The 21,595-nt window shown below is 36.6% G+C and overlaps 2 protein-coding genes across 18 annotated transcripts in view; one reads left to right on the top strand and one right to left on the bottom strand.

Moving 5' to 3' along the window:
- The window catches only part of DNM1L (dynamin 1 like), a 51,377-nt gene that overhangs the window by 2,316 nt on the left and 27,466 nt on the right, over window positions 1-21,595 (bottom strand). For 4 of the 13 annotated variants that reach the window (XM_059080875.2, XM_059080872.2, XM_067009055.1 and 1 more), the window contains 10 exons: window positions 16,666-16,828; window positions 14,123-14,243; window positions 12,437-12,568; window positions 11,074-11,280; window positions 7,456-7,576; window positions 7,068-7,223; window positions 6,750-6,839; window positions 5,264-5,356; window positions 2,582-2,638; window positions 1,821-1,898 (listed from right to left, as the gene is read on the bottom strand). In XM_059080875.2, the coding sequence (XP_058936858.1) occupies window positions 1,821-1,898; window positions 2,582-2,638; window positions 5,264-5,356; window positions 6,750-6,839; window positions 7,068-7,223; window positions 7,456-7,576; window positions 11,074-11,280; window positions 12,437-12,568; window positions 14,123-14,243; window positions 16,666-16,828 (1,218 nt within the window). Of the gene's footprint in view, window positions 1-1,490; window positions 1,524-1,820; window positions 1,899-2,581; window positions 2,639-5,263; window positions 5,357-6,749; window positions 6,840-7,067; window positions 7,224-7,455; window positions 7,577-11,073; window positions 11,281-12,436; window positions 12,569-14,122; window positions 14,244-16,665; window positions 16,829-21,595 lie in introns of all 13 variants that reach the window. The other 9 variants (XM_059080870.2, XM_059080871.2, XM_067009052.1 and 6 more) reach the window with 4 other exon arrangements.
- The window catches only part of YARS2 (tyrosyl-tRNA synthetase 2), a 45,687-nt gene that overhangs the window by 19,578 nt on the left and 4,514 nt on the right, over window positions 1-21,595 (top strand). For 2 of the 5 annotated variants that reach the window (XM_059080881.2, XM_067009062.1), the window contains one exon: window positions 6,767-7,323. The exons of 1 other annotated variant lie outside the window; for it this stretch is intronic. The gene's annotated coding sequence lies outside the window, so the exon portion shown is untranslated. Of the gene's footprint in view, window positions 1-2,082; window positions 2,179-4,351; window positions 6,406-6,766; window positions 7,324-21,595 lie in introns of those variants that run through there. 2 more of the 5 variants (XM_067009061.1, XM_059080880.2) reach the window with 2 other exon arrangements.

Genomic DNA, 21,595 nt, shown 5'->3' with positions numbered 1-21,595 from the left:
AACTTAAGACTTTATATATTTCTCAAATCAGTTTATGTTCCCAATAGTCAATACCATAGGATAAAAGTAGAAATCCTGGGCTTCCCTGGTGGTGCAGTGGTTGAGAGTCCGCCTGTCGATGCAGGGGACACGGGTTCGTGCCCCGGTCTGGGAAGATCCCACATGCCGCGGAGCGGCTGGGCCCGTGAGCCATGGCCACTGAGCCTGCACGTCCAGAGCCTGTGCTCTGCAACGGGAGAGGCCACAACAGTAAGAGGCCCGCGTACCGCAAAAAAAAAAAAAAGTAGAAATCCTTTACTTGAGAAAGGATCTGATGAAAAAAATCTAGTGCTACCATTAATCACAAGTGCTTTTGCACCTTCTTTTTTAGGATATCTGTTAGTCTTGATTTCTAAAAGAAAAATAACTGTTTAGGATAATGGGGAAAACAGTAATTCATCAACATTTAAGAGATGTTTTTAGATGTTCTTTAAGATTTTATAATCTAAAATGGAGATAAAATGGCATCCAGAATTATAGATAGAAATAAAAATGGCTTATATAAATTTAACAGAGGAGTGTTAAGTTACAGCAATTGTTAAAAAATGTTTTGGGTATCATTCTGAATCAGAACACTGGCCAAAATTTGTCTCTAAAATGTCGTTAAGATAATGTATATCAATATACAAGTAGTATATTTATACATTACTTTTAAAATAAGTGTATTTTTAAATGCGTGTTAACTATACGTGAACGATAGATCATATGAAATCTTAAGGAAAGTGAGCAAATTCAGAGTGATACGAGGAGTTAAATAAAAAGCAATGATTTAGATGGTTCTCTTAAGACCTTAGCACAGTGGGCTGAGAGAAGATAAGACATTTATAAGATTTTATTTGAGGTTGAGAATCTTAAACCTGGAAAATAAGTAAGGAAAGGAGCTAAATGGCAAAAAAAAAAAAAAAAAAAAACTAAAAATAAGAATGGATCTGAATAACTTACAGATTATTTAATTTTTTTAAGGGTTATCAAGAATTGGCAACAGTCTCAAACTCTCACAGTTCCCCTGTTCTGAATTTGCTTAAGCTGTTGAGGCACATGTTAAACTGCTAAATATATTTAGGGTGAAAAGAGCAAACTGAATGAAAGCATAAGAAAGAAGCCTTAGAGGATTCTCCATTAGCACTGGACAGATCTTAGAACCTTTAAAGAGGAAAAGTCCAAAAGTACAGTTTCCATCTCCAGAATTTTAATTCCCTACCAAAATATTAAATTCAACACTATTCTTGAAGGTAATAGAAAACAATGGGAAAGGCTGTTATTATTTAAAACAATGTTGAAACTAGAATTAATACCATCTTAGAAGTTAGTTAGATAAGAGAAACATTAAAAACAACACAGACAACAAGAGATAGATGCCACTGTTACAAACAAGTTCTTCGGTGGTTTTGAAGACAGTGTTTTGGTGAGAACCAAAGGTACCAACATTTTCATTCTGAAGCAAGACTCACATTTTTAGTTTCTCTTCTGCTGTCCTGAATTAACTGTTAAAAGATACGTTAAAACATGCAGTTTAACAAGCAAAATTTAAATACCAATGGCTTGAAAATTTCCTCTTTAAATTCTTTTTCTGTGTGCATCGTCTATATTGCAAGCAAAAGCATGTCAACAATAATTTATGAAGTATACATTGTTAAATGATTTTAAGTTTCTATCAGACTAAAATTTGACCTTAGCACAATATCCCATATTAATATTCTGCTGTTCAGCGTATTGTTTCCAGATGGTTATGTTGCACCAAGCTAGGCATGCAGAGGCTTAGATTAAGAATCAGAACAGACCTTGCCATCAGCCTCAGCAGAAGCGGCAGGGGAGGGCTCCTGGGAGGCAGGTGCCAAAGCACTTGGAACTTTAGAAGACTAAAGGCAAGAAATGCAGGGAAAAAAATCAAGGGTGCCAAAAATGCATTCAGAAACATTCTATAAATATGAATCTTCCCCTCTGTATAAAAATAGTAAAATAACATGAAAAACAAAAGTAATGGGAAATAAAATTAATGTTTATTTTGCCTTTTTTCCTGTACTATTGTCACCTTTGTTTAAGGCTTTCTTCAGATGAATTCCTAAGAAAAATCCAAATCCAAAAACTCCATTTTGTTTTTTGGAAGTTGATAAGATCTTTTCTGGTAAAGAATTCAAGGTAACAAATTTTTACACAAAAATTTTAATATATGCAACTATTACAGGTAACTAAAACCTGGTATGTACATAATGTCATCTTCCCTCTCCAAAAAAACCTTGTTATAATAAAGTCATTAGTCATTTCAACTAATTTTACAAAGTTGATAAAGTCACTGAATTTCTGTTAAAGCCTTGATATTTAAAATCCACCTTTAAGCATTTATTCCTATGTATTCAAAATGTTTTATCTTTAAATTACTCAAAGCCTATTTTTAAACTTGCATACCTTTACTCAAACAATGAAATAGTGCCAATGGAATACTAAAGTGAGAAAAAAAAATTACTCCTAGAACTGAGTAATATTCTGAGGCTTACCAATCCATCTTTGCATATTGGGAATATGCTTTAAAAACATTTTTTACCTTGTCTCGTGATACAGCTGAAGGTAATTCTCTTGCTAGCCTGTTTCTCCTTTGTTCCTATAAAACACAACCAAGCAGAAGATTCGTGATTATCAGAACACAGAGATGTAAGCCTACTTAAAAATAATGTTCAGCTTAATGAAAAGTGTGAATAACTTACAGTATATCCTCTCACTGTTGGGACTCATGCCATAATTATATTTTAAAACAAACAAATCATTTAACCCAATGCTTCTCAATCTTTTTTTCTGCCCCAACACACCTGAGGGATATAATACAACGTCAGTAACATTGGCTTCCTGTACAAGGGGTTCTCAAGGGGACCAACATCATCTCTGCCTTTCCCACCAAGTTAAGAATCACTGATTTAAACTGTTCCCACATTAAAGTGTACATAAGCCTTCAGCATACCATATAGAATTTGAAGTACACAGATCACAGAAAAATTAAGCAAAACCTTTAAAAATCATTCTAACCTGCACACGTTTGTGTTAAATTCACACAATTCTCACACACAAAACCATAAAAAATATCTGTAAGAGTGTTCTCTTTTCTTTATCCTTAACTATCTCCAGGAAGTAAATGTAATGTTGAAAACTGACAGTCCTTTCTGTAACCAGGCTCATTTAACAGACTGATCACCTGCCTACTCTTCGAATCTTCTAATATTAGCAAAGTAATTCTGATACTGAGCTAAAGCAACTGTAAATTCAAATTAATAGGTACTGAACACCTACTGTATGTCAAGCGCCATGACAGGTGCAAGACTATGAAAATATAGAAGGATGTAGGTATTAATAGTGGCTGTCTCACAGGCAGCATCAAAAACAGTAGGAAAGTATTTACATTAAATGAAGTCATAATGCTCCTGAGCAGAAAGCATTTCATGAACACTCAAACTTGCAAAAAGGTGTAAATTAACATAAAGCTTCACAATGATGTTTCTGGATAAGAAAATTTTTTAACAGAAATTTTACCCACTTTTCATTTATCCAGCGATAAAAAAATATATAGCAGATAATAAAAATATATGGAGTTAGCATTTAAATATACATTTTGAAGAAGGACACAAAGCAAAAGGCAGAGGAATCTAGAGACCAGAAATTCTCACCCTAGTCTGTTACCAACCATTTATGACCTTAGCTGGCCCTGGAGACCTGGCTTACTTGCTTTGTTAACTGTATGGGTTACCAACTCTTAAGCCCTGGTTTCCTAGTCTATTAACATTACCCTCACAGGGTTGCTGTAAAGATTAAATGAAAATATCCACATAAAGTTCTTTGACACATAGTCTTAAAACCAGAGACATTCATTTGTAAGAAAAACACTGATCTGAAATCATATCATAAATGACCTTGTCAGTATTAGAAAAACTGTTCCAGACACAAATTTTCCATGAAGGCTTCAATGTTACAAGAACAAACTCCTGGGGCTTCCCTGGTGGTGCGGTGGTTGAGAGTCTGCCTGCTGATGCAGGGGATACGGGTTCGTGCCCCAATCCGGGAAGATCCCACGTGCCATGGAGCGGCTGGGCCCGTGAGCCATGGCCGCTGAGCCTGCACGTCCAGAGCCTGTGCTTCGCAACGGGAGAGGCCACAGCAGTGAGAGGCCCGTGTACCGCAAAAAAAAGAACTCCTATCTTAAGATAGCATCTGCATGCTAATTTTTAACATAATAACTATTATCTAGTCCACTTTCTGAGTGTTTTAAAGTGCCTTACTTATATGCATTTTGGAATTTTTTCTCTTTTTTTCTGGCCGTGCCACACAGCTTGCAAGATCTTAGTTCCCCAGCCAGAGATTGAACCTGGGCCACGGCAATTCCCTGGAATTTTTTCTGACAATAGGAGTCACCTCAACTATGTAGCTAAAAAACAGTTCCCTGTACCTGTTAAAGAGAAGATGCCCAGCAAAATAAGCACTAATAACAGCTGTTATCATCTGTGAGTCTCAGGATCCTCATCTGTTTAACCAAAGGGTCCCTTCCAGTTCCCAAATTCCACATTTACAATATTCTCCCCACCCATATGCATAAGAGGAAATTTGATACAGAAGGGACTCAGGTCTTACTGGACTACGGAATTACAGAAATTTTTACTGTTTTGGATAAAAGTGGCAGAGAAAAAACTGCATCCAGATAAATCGCTCTATCCACCAGCCTTCGCTCCATCTGAGCTATTATGCAACCTACAACGTTAGCCTCAAATGGGGAAAAAAAAAAAAAAAGGATCCATGAAATGCAGGAACCACAATAATGGTGAAACAGTAGTATCTTTCCAAATTTACTATAATTTACGTAATTCTTGGAATGTTTCCTTCACAGCTTTCAGAATCAAATGAAAACAATTTTAAACATCCACTTTGTTTTACATACTTCAGTCTAATAAACTGCAACAACAGTTACTGAAATGGAGCCAGGCAGTCCTTCAACACTAAATCAATGAGTCCCAGATCATCTCTGAGTTACAGTTTCACAAGCAGAAAATGAGAACAATGCCTCCAGGTGGTTTTGAGAATTAAATTTAAGAAAACAATGTAATGCCCTCAGCATACTTCTTAGCATATAACAGACAATAATATGGTGCATATATGTCTTATAGTTATTCCTTGCCCAGTAAATTTGATATAACTGAGCTAAAACAGATTTCCTCTCTCAAAAAAGACAAATTCAAATTGTATTTACCTCTATATTATTGTTCATTAACCCACAAGCATCAGCAAAGTCTGGATGTTTTGTGTTGATATAAGCCAATTCAATTGCCACTAAGTTATGGACCTAGAAAAAAATAAAATTAGGCTATATATAAAATATGCCAACCTAATTTTACTTAAGGGAACATATAAACTTATTAAACAGATAATTCTAAAAGACAGTACAGGAAACTGATGCCTAAATAAATACTTGATAATTATACTCCAACTGACAGAGTTTATACCAAATAACAATTTGCTCTATCTTTTGAATTATCTATATTTTAGCATCTAAGATTGCACTTCTGACACTGAAGTAGTTAGAAGTATTTGTTAGGGAAAAAAAAAGTTATCTACCTGATGCATATCTAACTTCCAAGCAACTTTGCTATTAAAACCTTAGGTCATCCACTATTCCATGTCAAAAGTTCAGGTTGGACAATAAGAAAACACTTCATAATCAGATGTAAGTTAAAGATGTTAACTTTATTTGGTTAAAGGATACATTTAACGACCTGAGATAATGATTGATTAGCCTTAATTATGAAGCACCTAGTTTAAATATATGTGGTTCAATTGGGACAACTGGGACAATAATCAAAAAGGAAAGTTGAAATTAATTTCTCTAGCATTGTAGACAGATTAAACTAACTCCTTCATTTGCACTGTCCTAACAAATCTTAGGTATCAGAATAGCACTAAAAGATCAAGAACCAGTGAAAATTATTTATTTAAATGAAATTCCGGTGATTCTGATATCAGTGGGTAGAGTCTGAGATCAGGCCAGCCATGTTCTCACTCATTTCACTCTGGTGGTTATGCTTTTAGGGAAACAACTAAGCAGCAGCACCTGCATTCTATACTTCCAAGGATGGTTTTGTACTCTTTAAGTAAATGTCCACTGGGGCTCACCATCCGGAGCCAAAGACCCAAATGCACTTTTAGAGACCAGAAAGGAAAAAAAGAAACCAGCCAACAATTAGAGGCATACGGACAATTTCAAATGCTTATTCGATATTTCTGCCAATTTCAGGATTTTTATTTTTAAGGCTAGCAACCATAATATTATGGTATTAGGTCATCAAACAAGGAAACTGTACAAATGGCCAAATTACCCTGATGTACATCAGAGTTAAAAAAAAAAAAAAGAGCTTGCTATATGAAGGCTCAGTTTACTGAGGCTAAAGATAAAACTAACTTTCCTTTAAATCAGTGCTGCTATATAATAAAGCAAAACTATTCACAATCCTCAACGATAACTCCATTTTCAGGAAAATCTGTGGCTGCAGGCTAACAATGATTAAAATATGAAGAAAAATGCATTTTATACCAGAATTACTGAAGTTTCCTTTGAAATAAGACTGAAACTCGCTTCTTTTTCTTTTCAATACACTGGGAATCATTATGCCTAAATTCATAAAGCTGTACAAAATAACTTATTAACAGTGATTACAATGATTTATGAAATAATAGCTCACCATTTCATTTGTAACAGGCAACCGTTTACGAAGAAGACAAGTCACTACTTCAACTATGGCATCATGAAGTTTAGGGAACCGCAACAACTCCTATATGTGGTGGAAGAAACAGTCTGTTTTGTTTAAAGGAAAATTAATCACTGAAGTACTGAATCAGATTTGGAAGCTACATTTAACTATACTATTTCAAATCACTTTTAGATAAGGGAACTACATTTTAACTTTTAGCCCATCTTCTATATTTCCCTCCTTCCCCTTGAAACCACCACCTCATGTCTTTTACTACTTAATCTGAAACCTGTTACATTTCTCAATTACCTGTGTACTGTAATTGCTACAGTGCTGAATGATCCTTTGCATTTCTTCATGAACCAGTTCCACACAACGGAGGCTGGGCTCTTCCAGACGTTTGATTTGCCGTTTGACCAGTAACTCAAATGAAACTTCAGGCACAAACAAAGCAGGACGAGGACCCTAAAAAAATAAAACTATGAGCTCTTATTATAGCCACATATAATTTTGGTTCTCCCCTAAGTTTAAAATAAATCACGTTTTTGGTATTTTTCATAAAAAAGCACTTCGTAATTTCAAGAAAGAGAGCAAAATAACAAAGTGTACAATTCATTAAAAAAAAGATAGAGTTATATGGATTAAAAAATAATCTTTAACCTCATTTCAAAACATTCTAAAGGTTAAGCATACTCACAGTTGCATTTCTAATGGCAGTCAAAATGTCAATAGTGTTAAGGCCACCTAGTGGGTCAACAGATTCTAAGGTTCGCCCAAAAGTCTCATGGAAAATATAACATATTCTAGCACCACCGCATCTGAAAGGCAATGAAGTATATGACTTCTAGTATTACTAAAAGGGAGGAAGCTACAAGTTAGAAGTCTCTCTGTAGGCTTTAAGACTGTCTCAGATGAACAATCACATTTAGACCATTTCCATGTGTTCTCAACTCCATTATGAACCAGTTTCTCTAATTTTTTTTAATGGGTAAAGGAGTCATTTCACAAAAGGCATTCACATATGCACGTACACACTGAGTAACTGTTCTTTCAGAAAATATCAGTTAACTGAGAACTACTAAACATTTTTCTCTGCCCTAGTTTTCTTCAACTAGACTATGAGCTCCTTAAAGATAAGAAACAATGTCTTATTTCTATTTATTCACAATCTAGGGTAGAGATCAGCAAACTTTTTCTGTAAGCGGCCAGATAATAAATACTTTAGACTTTTCACAACTCTGTCACAACTCGCCAATTCTGCCATTGAGCACAAAAGCAACCACAGACAGTATGTAAACAAATAAGCACAGCTATGTTCTAATAAAACTTATGTCCACTAAAATTTGAATTTTATATAATTTTCACATTACAAAATATTCTTCTTTGAATTTTTTTCAACCATTTAAAAATGCAGGGCTTCCCTGGTGGCACAGTGGTTGAGAATCCGCCTGCCGATGCAGGGGACACGGGTTCCTGCCCTGGTCCGGGAGGATCCCACATGCCGCGGAGCGTCTGGGCCCGTGAGCCATGGCCGCTGAGCCTGCGCGTCCGGAGCCTGTGCTCCGCAACGGGAGAGGCCACAACAGTGAGAGGCCCGCGTACCACAAAAAAACAAACAAGAAAACAAAATAAAAGTGCAAAAATCATTCTTAGTCAATGGGCTATATATAGTTTGCCTATCCCTGCTTTAAACAAATTAAATCTCTGGGCCTACATACTGGACACCTTGTGTTTCCTATCTTAATGACTAGAAACCCTGGTTATTTTATTTTTTTCATTCAAGTCTAGTTGAAAATTTATAAATACATTTATATCTCCCCAAATCATCCCATCTTCTCTGTTTTCACTATCACTATTCACTACTTTCTTACAGTAGTCTAGGCAGAAGATACCAACCTAACATTATGCTAAGTGAAAGAAGCCAGACACAACCTTTTGTGTTATGTCAAATATTGTACGATTCTCCTTATATGAAATACCTAGAACAAGGAAATTCATAGACAGAAAGTAAGTCAGAGGTTACCATGGGCTGGGGGAAGAGGGGAACACAGAGATATTGCTTATTTGGATACAAAGTTTCTGTTGGGATAATACAAAATTTTGTAAATAGATACTATTTGATGGTTGTACAATACTGTGAATATACTTAGTGCTACCTATTATACTTTAAAATAGTTAAAATTACCAATAACTGGTCTCTCTGCCTCCAACTTTTCCATTCTCCAAATAGTTTCCATAATGACCAGAATATCCTTCTAAAATGGGTTATTCCTGTGACCAAAAGTGTTTTATTTTTTTATAGTAGAAAGTTCTTTAAATTCTGAAGATACTAGACTTTCCACAGTCTTGTTCTTAGACACCTTTCCTGCCTTACCTCCTGTTAGTTACATCCCGTCATTGTATATGCCGTTCTCCAAATTCACCCTGCATTAATCTTTGCTGTTCCGAAGACTAAAATACCCTTCTACTTACTGCCTTCCCATATTCTATTCAGAACCCAACCCAAATGCGTTCCTAACTATGGAGCTCTCCCAATCATTGAAAGAAATGAAAGTGGTCTCTCTTCAATGTTCTAGTAAGGCTTGATTAGGTAATTACAAAGATAGTGCTTAATTAACTACTTATAAAACTGTCTATATATGTTATGTACTTTTCTGGATATGTATTATATTTAATAAGTATTTAATTAAAAATTATACTCCTTTTGCCACCTAATCAACCCTTTTGTTACCTTGACCTGCCCTACCCACTGAACTCTTTAAAGGTTTATCTTAGTAATCTTTATTTCCCTTAATATGCATACATTAAAAACCATTCAGTAATTAGTTTGTTAAATATTCTATGGCATTAACTCACATAGAAGGCTACCTGGATCACATGAAAGTACATAGAACTTTATATACATACATACAAACACACAGACATGAAGTATGTGTATAATTGGAGAAATCTGAATAAGCTGTGTGGATTGCACCAATATCCATTTTCTTGCTTTTTATTGTACTACAGATATGCAAGATGTTAATGCTGGGGGAGATGGGGTGAAAGGTGAATAGGACCTCCCTGTACATTTATTTGCAACTTCCTATACGTCTATAATTATTTTTCAAAATTAAAAGATTTTTTTAAAGGTGAGCGTTTAGAGAAATGGATATTCTGTTATATTGCTAGTAGTAAAACAATACAATCGGGCTTCCCTGGTGGTGCAGTGGTTAAGAATCTGCCTGCCAATGCAGGGGACACGGGTTAGAGTCCTGGTCCAAGAAGATCCCACATGCCACGGAGCAACTAAGCCCATGCACCACAACTACTGAGCCTGAGCTCTAGAGCTCGTGAGCCACAACTACTGAAGCCCACGCATCTAGAGCCCGTACTCTGCAACAAAAGAAGCCACTGCAATGAGAAGCCCACGGACCGCAACAAAGAGAAGCCCCCGCTCGCCACAACTAGAGAAAGCCTGCACGCAGCAATGAAAACCCAACATAGCCAAAAATAAACAAATAAAATCAATAAATTTATTTTAAAAAATACAATCTACTAATAGTATACCAATAATAAGAGACTTTGAGAATGTTATATACCCTTTCATCTAATAATTCCACTTCTAGAAATTTAACCTAAGGGTTTATACTTGGATACATGGCCCACAGATAGCCCATCACATTATATTTGTGCATAACTGAAAGCAAACTATCAATAGTAGGGGACTGGTTGAACAAATAAGAGTGTATGTCTAAAAAGTAAAATACTATGTAAATCTTAAGACTGATAATACAAATATACAATTACTACTAGTTGTTTGTGACATGTTGATTTAAAGAAATGATTCCATAGCATCTGATTTTTAAAGATGTGTATTACAGGCAGTTATATGTTTTATAGAAGCATAGAAAAATGTCTAGATTAATGCCAAAGTAACAGGAATTATTTCTTAATGATGGAATTAAAAGCAATTTTGTCCTTATGTTTTACTGTTTTTCCTTATCTGCATTTTTGTATTTTTTCATGAACAACTGTGTGTATTAAAGAAACAACAAACTTTTTAATTATGAAAATTTTATAAATGCTTGTCATTTAAAGTCTTGTTTTTAAAGAAAGGCTTGAAACTTTTACCGTGCTTTACATAATTTATAAAGCATTTTACATAGATATGAGACATTATCATTTCTACAAAATGATATTCCTGTTTTACAGATAATAAATTACAATCAGATAATCTCAGAGTTAAGTCACTGTAACAAAAGATCTTTATCTTTTATCTTTATCTAACCTATCAATCCAGGTAACCAAATCCATAGAGAAATGTCTTACTTACAGCTCTGAAGTTTCAATATATTTCGCAGTTCCTTCAATAGTGTTACAATATTCTGTGGCAAATTTGGTAATAAGCTGGAGTAAAGTAGCACTTTTATCATCCACAGGTTCACCATAGCTATTTAGAAGAGACTGATACTGAGCAGCTAGAACATTTATTCTTGTTTTCAACTCTGGTAAGCAATCTCTGATGTGATGCATCAGTAGCCTAACAAAGGTTAGAAAGGAAGGATTTTAAAGTAATTGTGTATTTTGAAGACCCAGGCAGGTCAAATTTTAAAATGCAAATAACAGGGAAACCTGTCAGTCTGTCCTGGTAGGAAATAACGCAATCTTAGACTAGAAGGTAAATATGTAGCCTGAAAAAGATGACATGAAGGAAACCATCTTAGTAAATGCTTTTTAAATGTGCCTTCAACCCATCAAATTGTAGCAACTGATAGAGAATCAAATATAAATTAAAAAAAAAAATTTTATATTATTGCAGTTACCTCAAAGAAAGTAAGCTACTCAATCCAATTCTACCTACGTTATTTTGGTTTCCGACTTATCTTTTACAATGCGTACTCAGCATAGTGAAAATCAATCTTGTTAAGATACGTATCCATCAGCCTTTAATTTATTTAGGGAATAAGCCAAAAGTAAAAGAAAATAGCTTTTACTTCAGTCATTTATAAATTATTTAGAAAGGTCTTCTAACCCCTCTACCATCAGTGCATACTCAGAATTCAAGGTATATAGTTTACATTCTTTTTATGAATAGGAATAGAAGACATCCTAAATTAAGAATAGGTTACATGGGCTTCCCTGGTGGCGCAGTGGTTGAGAGTCCGCCTGCCGATGCAGGGGACACGGATTCGTGCCCCGGTCTGGGAAGATCCCACGTGCCGCCGAGCGGCTGGGCCCGTGAGCCATGGCCGCTGAGCCTGCGTGTCCGGAGCCTGTTCTCCGCAACGGGAGAGGCCACAACAGTGAGAGGCCCGCGTACCGCAAAAAAAAAAAAAAAAAAAAAAAAAAAAGATTATGTGAAAATTATAAATCTTAATTTAGTTCCTGAAATACAAAATGGAAATGAAGTCATCTGCCATCCAGTTCTATCAGCAAAAATAAAATGACTGTCAAGAATTTCATGATTAAGGTATTTTAAAATTCACTTGAGCATTCCTAGACTACACAATGATTTAATGCCAACCACCTCAATAAAAATAAATATCTACATTATAAGAACCTACTATACAAGAAACAAAAAGTGAAATTTTACAGACAAGGACATTATAAAAATGTAAGGCACTGATAATCAAAGGTCTCAGACACCTACTGGCAACCCAGAAACATCTCATTTTCCAAAAGGTAAAAAATGTTACCTGTTTAAAGTCCTGGCAAGATACTTTGTTCCATTTCTATTGGCCAGAGATGGGTATTTCTTTTGGAGGAAAGCATATTCATCACGGATTGAATCAGTTACACTCTTCTTATTATTAATATCTAGCTGGCTCCTAAGGTTGAAAAATAACAAAACTGTTCAACTAAAGTCAACGGTCCTAAGTCCTCTGGATAGTGAGGATGATGATAATGATGATGATGATGATGGCACCAGGCACTGTCTATAATGCCTGACGTGAATTGTTAATTCTCACAATCAGTCTATGCAATAGGTATTATCCCATTTTATAGCCAAGTAACTAAGGCCCAGGGAGATTAACTAACTTACCCAAAGTCACATATTAAGTAGTTCAGCCAAGATTCAAAGTGTGACTTTTAAGTAAGCAGTGCCTGAATAATTTAGGCCTCATTATTACCATTAACTACAGTCAAAAGCAGTACTCTTAAGTAACAGGGATAAACAGGTGAAAATATATGTGTGTCTTAATCAACTGTATATTTTATCCATGGACAGGCAACTAAATTGAAGAGTAGCCATCTACAAATACAACAGTTTTATACCACCTGCTTGCCTGAAAAGAGATAATAGGAATTTTTTTAAAAAAGAGTAGGGGTGAGGGAGAAGGACATGTGATTAGAAGCAGACAACTGTAAGGACATCCCTTAGTAACATTTTCATTTTAAAAGGTCTGAGACCAAAGATGTTAGGAGCCATTTAAACCCACATTATATCTAGTTTGTAGATGAACTAGGAGTAGAACCCAGATCTCATGACAATTTCAGTGCTTCCTATTTTATAAAGGCTTTGGACTAAGATCTTCATTTGAATCTGGCTCTGCTTTCACCAGCCATGTGACTTTGGTAAATGTATAACTTAAGTTTTCTGATTATAAAACAGACCAATATATATCTCACAGGGACGTTGTAAGGGTTCAAAGAGATACCCTTACAAATTTCTCACAGCAGAGCGTCTAAAAGTTAAGTAGACACTCAACTGTAGTTAGTTTCCTTTCCACAATTTTTAATTTCACCTACTTATAATTAGGATACCTTTAATAAAACTTCTCCAAGTCACCTCCTGGCAATTACATAGAATCACTAATGCTAGGGGTTAAATCGATCTATTAAAATACTGTAAACTAAATAATACGTTTTTTTATCCAGTGCCCTCCTCATACATAACGTAATAGACAGGGATTTTTTTAAGCCTAGCCATTAAGTTTTCTTCCATTTTGTGGCACTGCTTACTTTAGAAACACTTTCTATTTGAAAATATCGACAGGAGGGCTTCCCTGGTGGCGCGGTGGTTGAGAGTCCGCCTGCCGATGCAGGGGACACGGGTTCGTGCCCTGGTCCGGGAAGATCCCACGTGCCGCGGAGCGGCTGGGCCCGTGAGCCATGGCCGCTGAGCCTGCGAATCCGGAGCCTGTGCTCCGCAACGGGAGAGGCCACGACGGTGAGAGGCCCGCGCACCGCAAAAAAAAAAAAAATCTACAGCAGGCTTTAGTGAACCTCTTCCTTTAGAGCAATGAATTCTTTAGCAATACCAAGATTATAGTAAAAGGGGAAAAAGTAGGGACACTATCACATTTCAGACTGATTCAAAGAATTCAGATTTGCTTTGAAATGAGAATGCTGCAATTCTTATCCCATTCTTGATTGCTAACCTGTTAACTATTCCAATTATTCCCAGTTTGACTGGTATAACCCTGCCCATCAATACATCCATGGCATCAGTACCCGCATCCATGAGATCAAGTTTAGTGATTACAGCTAGGGTTCTGCGACCTGGTAAATGCAAAAAAGAAAAGAAATGACCCATTAAATTAAGCTATGAAGTATTAATAAAGGAAAATCCTAATCTATAATCCCACCTAACATTACCATTGCCATCATTTTGGTAATATTTTTCTAACCTTTGCTAACAAATACTTTTTAAAAACTACTTTTAATCATCATGTTTAATTTAAAAAATTTTTCACATTTCATTTTTTATTAGCTCTTCAGGCTAACTTTTTTATTAGCATTTTAAAAATTTGTTTAAAATTCACTCATGCCTAGTGAGTGGATTTTTGCAGAGCACAAATTCACAAATTTTTTTTTTTTTTCTCATTACAATGTATTCTTTCTTTCTGCCCACCCATTGGCATCTCTTGCCACATAACCAGCCCACCCAACACTGTCTTGGGTTCAGGGCTGCTTCACAGAGGTACACAGTTCCACTGGTTACAATCACAGGGCATGGGACATGATGCAGACTGTGATTAATTTTCTGTATGATTTTGTTGGCTCTGTATGGTTATATACAGGGAAGACGAGTTTGTCCAGAGCCTGGATGTGGACAAACAACATATGGGAGATGAGACCCTGGCACCGGTACTCAGGCAGGGTGACCCCCAACCTCACTTCTCCTGTCTAGTCCATCAGGGACCAGGTCACAGGGGTCCCCTCAGGCCCCAGCAGGCAGAAGGTGGGGAAGGCCCGGATACACCGCTCAATGAATTGCTGGCTCCTCTCACTGCCACCAAAATGCCAGAATTTATTCACCATGCCAGCATGGATAGGATCCAGGGATGAGAGTTTAAACATCTCTTGGTTAATGGTTTTTTTTCAGTTCTGTGAGTTTTGACAAATGCAATGTCACCACTACCTCAAAACAAAACAGTTCCATTGCCCCCAACCCCACCAAAATTTCCTTGTACTATCCCATTCCTAGTTTTGTCTTTTCCAGAATGCTATATAAATGGAATCATATATATAGCCTTTTGAGTCTGGCTTCTTTCACTTGGCATAATGCTTTTGAGAATCATCTATTTTGTTGCATATATCAATAATTCATTCCTTTTTATTGCTGAGCAGTATTCCACAGTATGGACACACTACAGTCTAGTTATTCATTCCCCATTTGAGAAACATATGTGTTGTTCTCAGTTTTAGGAGATTAAGAATAAAGCTACTATAGATATTTGCATACAGGTTTTTTATACGAACATAGGTTTTCATTTAACATCGGAAAATAACCTAGGAGAGGAAGTACAGATTTAACTGTTTAAGAAACTGAGAAACTGCTTCCCAAAGTGGCTATACCATTTCCACCAGCAATGTATGAGAGTTCCAGCTGCTCTGCATAATGTCCAATTTTACATATGGCATATTTCAATTAGAAGCATTTTTGTATTTTGGCCCAAATCTACAAAATCATCCTTTTTAATGATTCCATATTCTATTATTATCTTATCATTCCTACTGTGGGCCATATATTGATTCTAATTTTTTATAAATAATACTGGATTGGATTATTTCCTTATACTGTATTACTAGATTAAGATTACTAGATCAAAAGTATGATTATATTTATGGCTCAAGGGTCAGTTTAAAATAGAATTAATGTATATAAAATGTCTAACAGTTTATATAATAAAAATAAAATTTAGATGAACATTTTGATATAGTTTATCTTTTAATCTAAAATGAACATTAATTACTCATATAATAAAAGTTTCTTAAAAACTTGAAATAAAAAGTTTAAGAAATGACCCCGTTTATAGGAATTTTAATTAGCAGTCTTAGCACTAACATTTCCTACCAAATTTTTATTCAAAGTAGGAAATAAGAAACATGACACTGCCCACAGACCTTCAATACTCAGATGAAAACAAAATGGCTCCTGTATGCAGCAAAGCATACATTTATTAGCAGCAACAATAATTTACAATCTGGCATCTTATATAAGATGCACACTGCAGCATTAGTCATGTATCATATACTGACTCACAATATGAACTATATTTCGAAGAATCCCCTCTGCCTTGAACCTTTGCAGAATGTAGATACCATAATTATCTACTATACTATAATAGTCTACAATGATTACCTACCATGACAGTTATTCTTATAAATCAGCCATTCAAAAACCTAAATCATTTTATTTATACAAAACAAACTCTTTTTGCGAAGCCATCTTATTTTAAAATAATTAGGTAATCATTACAAATATGGACATCATGTGAAGTATTTTTGCCTAGCCTGTACAGCAATTTATCCATTTCCATCAAAATTTCTAGTTGATAATATAAGTAAAATAGAATAGCTTTATTTTTTAAATGTGTATTACAGCTAGAGATATTCTTTTTTAAAATAAAAACTCCTCTTGAGGGTAGATTTACCATGTTAACCAAGCATCTCATTAAAAATTAACATCTGTCCTTACCATCTGGATCTACCTCTCTTGAAATTTTAAGTGCCTCTGATGTTGCCATATCTGTATTAGCAGCAGTGACAGCGAGGATAATGGAATTTGGATTACTGATGAACCGAAGAATGAGCTCTCTGATTTGAAGCTCAATATCCTTAGGTTGATCGCCTACAGGCACCTGGACCAAAAAGAAATGATCAAGGAACTAGTAATAAAAATCAACTCAGCTTTTTTTTTCCCCCATTTAATCCAAAGAATATAGATATTACTCCATTTACAGATAATTAAAATGAAATTATATACTACAGTATATATGAATTTGGTAATATGTAAAAGTCTCAAAATGTAATCTTGCAAATATCAAAAGTCTACCATGTTAAGGATTGGTCAATATTAATTGCCTAGAGACAAATTCATTCATTCACTCAATTAGCAAGTATTTATTGGCAACCTTTATTTCAGGCACTGTTCTACATACCAGATTATATCACAGTAGTGAATAAGAAAAAGACCAAAATTTCTGCCTTCACTGAGCTTTAGTGATGAGAAGCAGATAATAAACACATATATACATAGTATCTAGGTGGTGGTAGGGCTATGGAAAAAATAAAGGTGAACAGGGGCTTCCCTGGTGGCGCAGGGGTTGAGAGCCTGCCTGCCGATGCAGGGGACACGGGTTCGTGCCCCGGTCCGGGAAGATCCCACACGCTGCGGAGCGGCTGGGCCCGTGAGCCATGGCTGTTGAGCCTGCGCGTCTGGAACCTGCGCTCCGCAACGGGAGAGGGCACAACAGTGAGAAGCCCGCGTACCACAAAAAAAAAAAAAAAAAGCTTAATTTAGGGGCTTCCCTGGTGGCGCAGTCGTTGAGAGTTCGCCTGCCGATGCAGGGGACGCGGGTTCGTGCCCTGGTCCGGGAAGATCCCACATGCCGTGGAGCGGCTGGGCCCGTGAGCCATGGCCGCGGAGCCTGTGCTCCGCAACGGGAGAGACCACAACAGTGAGAGGCCCGCATACCGCAAAAAAAATAAAAATAAAATAAAGGCGAAAAGGAGGCTAAGGAATACTTAGTTAAAGCTTATACTTTTAGGGACTTCCCTGGTGGTCCAGTGGCTAAGACTCTGCTCTCCCAATGTAGGAGACCCAAATTTGATCCCTGGTCAGGTAACTAGATCCCACAGGCCGCAACTAGAAGATCCTGCATGCCGCAACCAAGACCCGATGCAGCCAAATAAATATTAAAGAAAAAAAAAGCTTATACTTTTAAATTATTATTTTAAACGGGATTATGCTTTTAAATTGAGCAATCAGGGGAGACCTCACCCAGATAATGACATTTGAGAGAAGGACCACAAACTGAAAGAGGTAAGGGAGAGGTACAAGCAGATACCTGAGGGAAGAACATTCCAGTAAAGTGAACAAAATGGCAGAAGCCTGCAGCAGAAGGAGCTAGAAGAGTAATAGAGACAGATCAAGTAGATACTTTAGATCTCTTTAAGAACTTAAGCTTTTACTCTGAGTGAAGTGGGAAGCCACTACAAAGATTCTGAGCCAAGGAATGACACAATCTAATTTTCACTTTAATAGTATCACTCTGGCTGCTTAGTTAATAAATTATGAGGAAGACCTCTTAGGAGACTATGGTGGTAATCCAGCTGAGATGATAGTGGCTAACTCAGGATGGTAGCTATGAATTTGTAAGATGTGACAGAGTTCCAGATATACAGGCACACCTTGTTTTATTGCACTTTGCAGATATTGCATTTCTTACAAATTGAAGGTTCATGGCAACCCTGTGAGAAGGAAGTCTATTGGCACTAATTTTTCCAACAGCATTTTCTCGCTGTGTCTCTATATCATATTTTAATAATTCTTGAAATATTTCAAACCCTCCACCAGCAGAAAGATGACGTATGACTCACTGAACATTCAGATGATGGTTAGCATTTTTCAGCAATAAAGTATTTTTAATTAAGGTATGTACATTGCTTTTTTAGACATAGTGCTATTACACACCTAACAGACCAAAGTACAGTTGACCCTTGAAAAACACAGTGTTGGGGCACTGACCCCCTCAGGTAGCTGAAAATATGCTTTTGACTCCCCCAAAATTTAACTACGAATAGCCTCCTCTTGACTGGAAGCCTTACCAACAACAGGCAATTAACACATATTTTATATCTCATATGTATTATATACTGTATTCTTACAATAAGTAAGCTAAAGAAAATGTTAATAAGAAAATCGTAAGGAAGAGAAAATACATTTACAATACTGTACTCTATCAATATTTTATAGCATCTGTTTACAAGATAAACCTTCTGTCAGGACCTACATCAATATTGTCTTATATAACAAAACACTGTAGATGTTATATGTTATTACTGACACTAGATATCAAAAATGAAAAGATAATGTAAAGAAATTCATATTTATTTACATATATAACAATTCATGCATTGATAACAAAGAAGCAGCAACATGATTGCTTTATGGTAGCCTAGCCTATACACTAATGAGTGAATCGTTATAAAATTTTTATAGCATACAGTGTTAAAGTCATATTCATAATACAGTATGGAAACCACTTACCTGTGATGATAGGCTGATACACAGTTTCTCCAATTACAAAAGAAAGGCATACTGCATGGTAATATAATTCTTTGAAAGCAAAGTTATAAAACAGTAAGAAAACACATTATTAATTTTACATTAAATATCACTCACCTTATACCTATTTTAAGACAGGCTATCCATTTCAATACAAGTCTTGTACATGATGTTCTACATAATGAGTACTTAGGCAATGATGACAAAAAGGACACAAAAACATAGTTGTTTTTTTTTTTTAAAGGAACTAATTATTTTTTAAAATTTATTTATTTTTGGCTGCATTGGGTCTTCGTTGCTGTGCACAGGCTTTTCTCTAGTTGCGGCGAGTGGGGGCTACCCTTCGTTGTGGTGCGCAGGCTTCTCATTGCGGTGGCTTCTCTTGTTGCGGAGCATGGGCTCTAGGCACACAGGCTTCAGTAGTTGTGGCTCGCGGTCTCAGTAGTTATGGCTTGCGGGCTCTAGAGTGCAGTCTCAGTAGTTGTGGCGGACGGGCTTAGTTGCTCCGCGGCATGTGGGATCTTCCCAGACCAGGGCTCGAACCCATGTCCCCTGCATTGGCAGGCAGATTCTTAACCACTGTGCCACCAGGGAAGCCCTCTCATACAGTTCTTGCCATACAGTTACTAGATTTCACAAGAAGACACACACATATACAACAGAACTCTATGGCATGATGATTATTTGCTATTCATTAAGTAGAAGTGGGTCATCCGCATCGTCTCCATGTGAAGCCGATGGAAGAAGAGGAGGATCTGGCCTGGCTGTGTCAGGAGTGGTAGAGGCAGAAAAAGCAGGAGGCAGAAGGGGAGGCAAGAGAGGCAGGCACACTCAGTGTACCTTGACGGAAATACATCATAATTTCTGCCTGACTCTTGTTTTTTCACTCTAAAAATGTTTCTTTATGGTGCCAATCCTTCTTCCACCAAGTCAAAATCAGTCTTGAATAATTGGAACTCTTTGACAGATCGTATAATGTCAATTTGTTTTCGGGCACTGACTGCTTCTTTTACATCTTCTTCCTCATCATCTGGCACTGTTTCAGAAGTACTTATTTCCATCAAGTCATCTTCTGTTAATTCCTCCCATGCACTGTCTACTTTAGCTCTTGAATTTCTACAAGATTCATATCTTGAAACCCTTCACCCACCCACCCACTTTTTTTTTTGGACATGTCCACAGTCTCTTTCATGATTTCTTTGATTGGCTCTGTCGTAAATCCTGAAGTCTTACACAACATCTGGACACAGCTTTCTCCAGCAGGAATTTATTATTTCAGACTTAACGCCTTTCATGGCTTTTTCAAGAACAACAACATCTTCAATAGTGTAATCCTCCCAGACTTGCACGGTGTTCTCTCTAACAGGGTTCTCCTCCATAGCATTGACAATCCTTTCCATAGAGTTCCATGTGTAAGGAGCCTTAAAGGTCCATATGACCCCCTGATTTAGAGGATGAATAAGAGACATTGTGTTTGGAGACAAGTAGACCACTTCAACACCTGTGGCCAGGGGCATTGTCTAATACCAAAAGAACTTTAAAAGGCAGTCCCTTACTGGAAAGGTACTTCCTGCTTCAGGGACAAAGCATTGAGGGAACCAATCCAGGAAAAGGGTTCTCTTTGTCCAGGCCTTCTTTGGGGGCAACCAAAAGACTGACAGCTGTTGTTTCTCTTTTGCCTTCAAGGCTTGGGGGTTAGCAGCTTAATAGATAAGGGGCAGTCCTGATCATAGACCCAACTGCATTTGCACAAAACGGTAGAGCTGGCCTATCCCTTCCTTCCTTGCATCCTGGTGCCTGCTTCTCTTCCTTACTAATAAATGTCCTTTGTGGCATTTTTTTCCAGAATAGGGCACTTTCATCTGCATTAAAAACCTGTTCAGGCAGATATCCTTTCTCCTTAATGATTTTCTTAATAGCATCTGAGAACTTGTCTGCTGCCTCCTGTTATCCTGACATTTTTTAAGCCAAACCTCTTTCTGAAATTATCAAACTATTCTTTGTTGGCAATAAATTATACAGCTTTATATCCTTCACCTTCCTTTTGCTTTAAGTTGTCATATGTTGACTTTGCTTTTTCTCAAATAATGTTATAGTCTATAGGTATGCCTTTCCTACAGCAATCCAGCACCCACATAAAAGCTGAAATTCCAATACAAGATATAAAGGCATTGCACATAAAGTGCAAGGTTTTCATGCCTTCTGGCATAGCTGCAGCACTGCCTTCATGAATTTCCTTTTCTTTTTTTTTTTACAATGGTTCTTAAGCTGGATTCATTTATCTTGAAATGGTGGCCAACCGCAGACCTCAATCTACAGTGCATAACAAGCAATTCAA

The sequence above is a fragment of the Kogia breviceps genome, chromosome 12 (genome assembly GCF_026419965.1).
Source record: "Kogia breviceps isolate mKogBre1 chromosome 12, mKogBre1 haplotype 1, whole genome shotgun sequence".
Classification (NCBI taxonomy): domain Eukaryota; kingdom Metazoa; phylum Chordata; class Mammalia; order Artiodactyla; family Physeteridae; genus Kogia; species Kogia breviceps.
The sequence above is the reverse complement of the archived record's forward strand: the minus strand, read 5'-3'. Positions and strand labels throughout refer to the sequence as shown.